This window comes from Vombatus ursinus, unplaced genomic scaffold (assembly GCF_900497805.2).
Source record: "Vombatus ursinus unplaced genomic scaffold, bare-nosed wombat genome assembly UNPS02014903.1, whole genome shotgun sequence".
NCBI classification, from domain to species: Eukaryota; Metazoa; Chordata; class Mammalia; order Diprotodontia; family Vombatidae; genus Vombatus; species Vombatus ursinus.
Genome location: NW_020954681.1, coordinates 2,541,828 through 2,545,428, shown reverse-complemented (window position 1 = coordinate 2,545,428; position 3,601 = coordinate 2,541,828). Strand labels below are relative to the sequence as shown.

Sequence of the window (3,601 nt, the reverse complement as noted above, 5' to 3'; positions counted from 1 at the left end):
GACGTAAAATATGTGCATATATATATATATATGTCTCTATACACACATATATATGACATATATTGCCTAATAATTCACTAGGGTTTCGTTTTTACCCAGATGAATTTTCAAGAGAATGACCATTGAAAAAAATGTTTTCTTTCTTTCTTTTTTTTTTTTTTTTAGATTCTTTGTCTTTATTCAGAAGCATAAAGTTGTTTGCTGAATGCAAGAAGATGTTACTTTGGCTCTTTCTGGTTTTGTCTACCCCCATTTCTGCTTCAACAAATGCAGAGTCTGACCCCTCGGTGGAAATTTGCAATGTGTGCTCCTGTGTGTCGGTGGAGAACGTGCTCTATGTCAACTGTGAAAAGGTTTCTGTCTTCAGACCAAATCAATTGAAACCACCCTGGTCAAATTTTTACCACCTAAATTTTCAAAATAATTTGTTAATTGTCCTCTATCCCAATACATTCCTAAATTTTTCACATGCAGTCTCCCTGCAGCTGGGGAATAATAAATTGCAGAACATTGAGGGAGGAGCCTTCCTGGGGCTCAGTGCATTAAAACAGTTGCACTTGAATAACAATGAATTAAAGGTTCTCCGAGCTGACACTTTCCTTGGCATAGAGAACTTGGAGTATCTCCAGGCCGACTACAATTTAATCAAGTATATTGAACGGGGAGCCTTCAATAAACTCCATAAACTGAAAGTGCTCATTCTGAATGACAATCTGATTTCGTTCCTTCCCGATAATATTTTCCGATTTGCATCTTTGACCCATCTGGATATCCGTGGGAATCGAATACAGAAGCTGCCCTACATTGGTGTGCTGGAACACATTGGCCGTGTCGTTGAATTACAGCTTGAAGATAACCCTTGGAATTGCAGTTGTGATTTGCTGCCTTTGAAAGCATGGCTGGAGAACATGCCATATAACATTTACATAGGAGAAGCTATCTGTGAAACACCCAGTGACTTGTATGGGAGGCTTCTGAAGGAAACCAATAAGCAAGAATTATGTTCCATGGGAACTGGAAGTGATTTTGATGTGCGGATCCTACCACCCTCTCAGCTGGAAAATGGCTATACCACACCCAATGGCCATACAACCCAAACCTCGTTACAAAGATTAGTGACAAAGCCCCCCAAAACAACCAATCCTTCAAAAATCTCTAGTATCGTTGCAGGCAAAGCACTCTCAAATCGTAATCTGAGTCAAATTGTATCTTATCAGACTAGGGTACCACCACTGACACCTTGCCCAATCCCTTGTTTTTGCAAAACTCACCCTTCTGATTTGGGATTAAGTGTCAATTGCCAAGAAAAAAATATACAATCGATGGCCGAGTTGATGCCCAAACCCTTAAATGCCAAGAAGCTGCATGTCAATGGCAATCAGATTAAAGATGTGGACACCTCAGATTTCACTGAATTCGAAGGTCTGGATCTACTCCATTTAGGCAGCAATCAGATCACAGCGATCAAGGGAGAGGTGTTCCGGAATCTCACCAATCTCCGCAGACTCTATCTCAATGGCAATCAGCTAGAACGGCTGTACCCTGAAATGTTTGCAGGTCTGTACAACCTGCAGTATCTCTACCTGGAATACAACTGGATCATAGAAATCTTAGCCGGCACCTTTGACTCCATGCCCAATCTGCAGTTGTTATATTTGAATAATAACCTCTTAAAGAGCCTGCCGGTTTACATCTTTGCAGGTGCTCCTCTCGCTCGGCTGAACCTGAGGAACAACAAATTCATGTACCTGCCTGTGAGTGGGGTGCTTGATCAGCTCCAGTCCCTTACACAGATAGACCTTGAGGGCAACCCATGGGACTGCACTTGTGACTTGGTGGCCCTAAAGCTATGGCTGGAGAAACTAAAAGATGATATTGTGATGAAGGAGCTGAAATGTGAAACACCAGTACAGTTTGCCAGCATTGAACTGAAATCCCTCAAAAACGAAATCCTGTGTCCAAAGCTGCTCAACAGGCCTTCTTCTCCCTTCACTAGCCCCATACCTGCCATTACCCTCACGACACCAATGGGGCCCATCCGAAGTCCTCCTGGAGGCCCAGTCCCTCTGTCCATTTTAATCTTGAGTATTCTGGTGGTCTTGATTTTAACTGTGTTTGTTGCTTTCTGCCTCCTAGTCTTTGTGCTCCGGCGAAACAAGAAGCCGATCGTGAAACACGAAGGCCTCGGGAACCCAGAATGCAGTTCCATGCAACTGCAGCTGAGAAAGCATGAGCACAAGACCAGCAAGAAGGATGGGCTTGCAGCAGAAGCCTTCATCCCGCAGACCATTGAGCAAATGAGCAAGAGCCACACGTGTGGCCTGAAAGAGTCTGAAGCAGGTTTCATGTTCTCTGAGCCACCAGGACAGAAAGTCATCCTGAGAAATGCTCCTGAAAAGGATAAAGATCTCGTCCATGTGGATACCAGGAAAAGACTGAGCACAATTGATGAGTTGGATGAATTATTCCCTGGCCGGGATTCAAATGTATTCATTCAGAATTTTCTGGAAAGCAAAAAGGAGTACAACAGCATCGGGGTCAGTGGCTTTGAGATCCGCTATCCAGAAAAGCAACAAGATAAGAAAAATAAGAAATCACTAATAGGAGGTAATCATAGTAAAATTGTTGTAGAGCAGAGAAAGAGTGAATATTTTGAACTAAAAGCAAAACTTCAGAGTTCTCCCGACTACCTACAAGTCCTTGAAGAGCAAACAGCTTTGAACAAAATATAGGTCATGCAGTCTTATTTCCTACAGAGGACATTTATTTAATGATGAAAGTGCCTTTTGTTGACTTCTAACTTCCAAATTCTATATTATCAATAGGCGTAGAGGCAGGTGTTTCCAAGGGTGTCAGATTAACTGTAGTCACATATGAGTTGTCAAATAGAGAAGGATTTTGACCTTTAATGGATTTCACTCCATAAAACTTAGACTGTGGAATCCTGTGGGGATACTGCAAACTCTATTGCCAAAGGGATGCTTTATATACATATTACTCTGAATTTAACCACAAGGGGCAAATTGGTTTTGTACCCCCTCCCCCACTGCAAAACCTTCGCCTCCTTGTGATTTGTTAAAACAAACACAAGCAAACTGGTAGCAGTGTTTGTACCTCAGCTGGGTCCTTCATCTTGCACGTGGATTAAGTTGGTGGTGGAACTGGAGTAATCCTTTTGATTTGTGGCATTGTAACAACTCTGTTTAAAGATTCTCTGAAAAGTTTTTTTAAAAGCATGCAAAGAGAGAACATTCGGTAGTATTTGTAAATTGGTAACCTTTATGGCCTGCATCTTGAAACCACTGGATTTACTGATGTTAAATTGTGCAAATATTTGTTTAAAATATACCATGCATTACATACCGATGAAAATAAATTTGAACACTTCGAGCATACCTGTCTATACATAAAATTTAAAAGAGAAAAAAATCAATGTGATTTATACAGCATTTGTGGTGACCTGAAGAAATAATTGATGTTAATGCAGAATTAAATACAACTCAAAATTCAAACTATAACTAGAGTTTGTCCTCAGTTATGGGAAATAGCTACAATCCTCTAAGGTTGGCCAAAATTAGCCAAATGCTTACCATGTGAGCGC

The 3,601-nt window shown here is 41.2% G+C and overlaps 1 protein-coding gene across 1 annotated transcript; it reads left to right on the top strand.

Moving 5' to 3' along the window:
• Positions 1 to 200: 200 nt before the first annotated feature.
• Positions 201 to 2,778, top strand: SLITRK4 (SLIT and NTRK like family member 4). Its single transcript, XM_027843277.1, has one exon. The coding sequence runs from the start codon at positions 216 to 218 to the stop codon at positions 2,730 to 2,732; it is 2,517 nt and encodes an 838-aa protein (XP_027699078.1). The 5' UTR covers positions 201 to 215; the 3' UTR covers positions 2,733 to 2,778.
• The last annotated feature ends 823 nt before the right edge of the window (positions 2,779 to 3,601 follow it).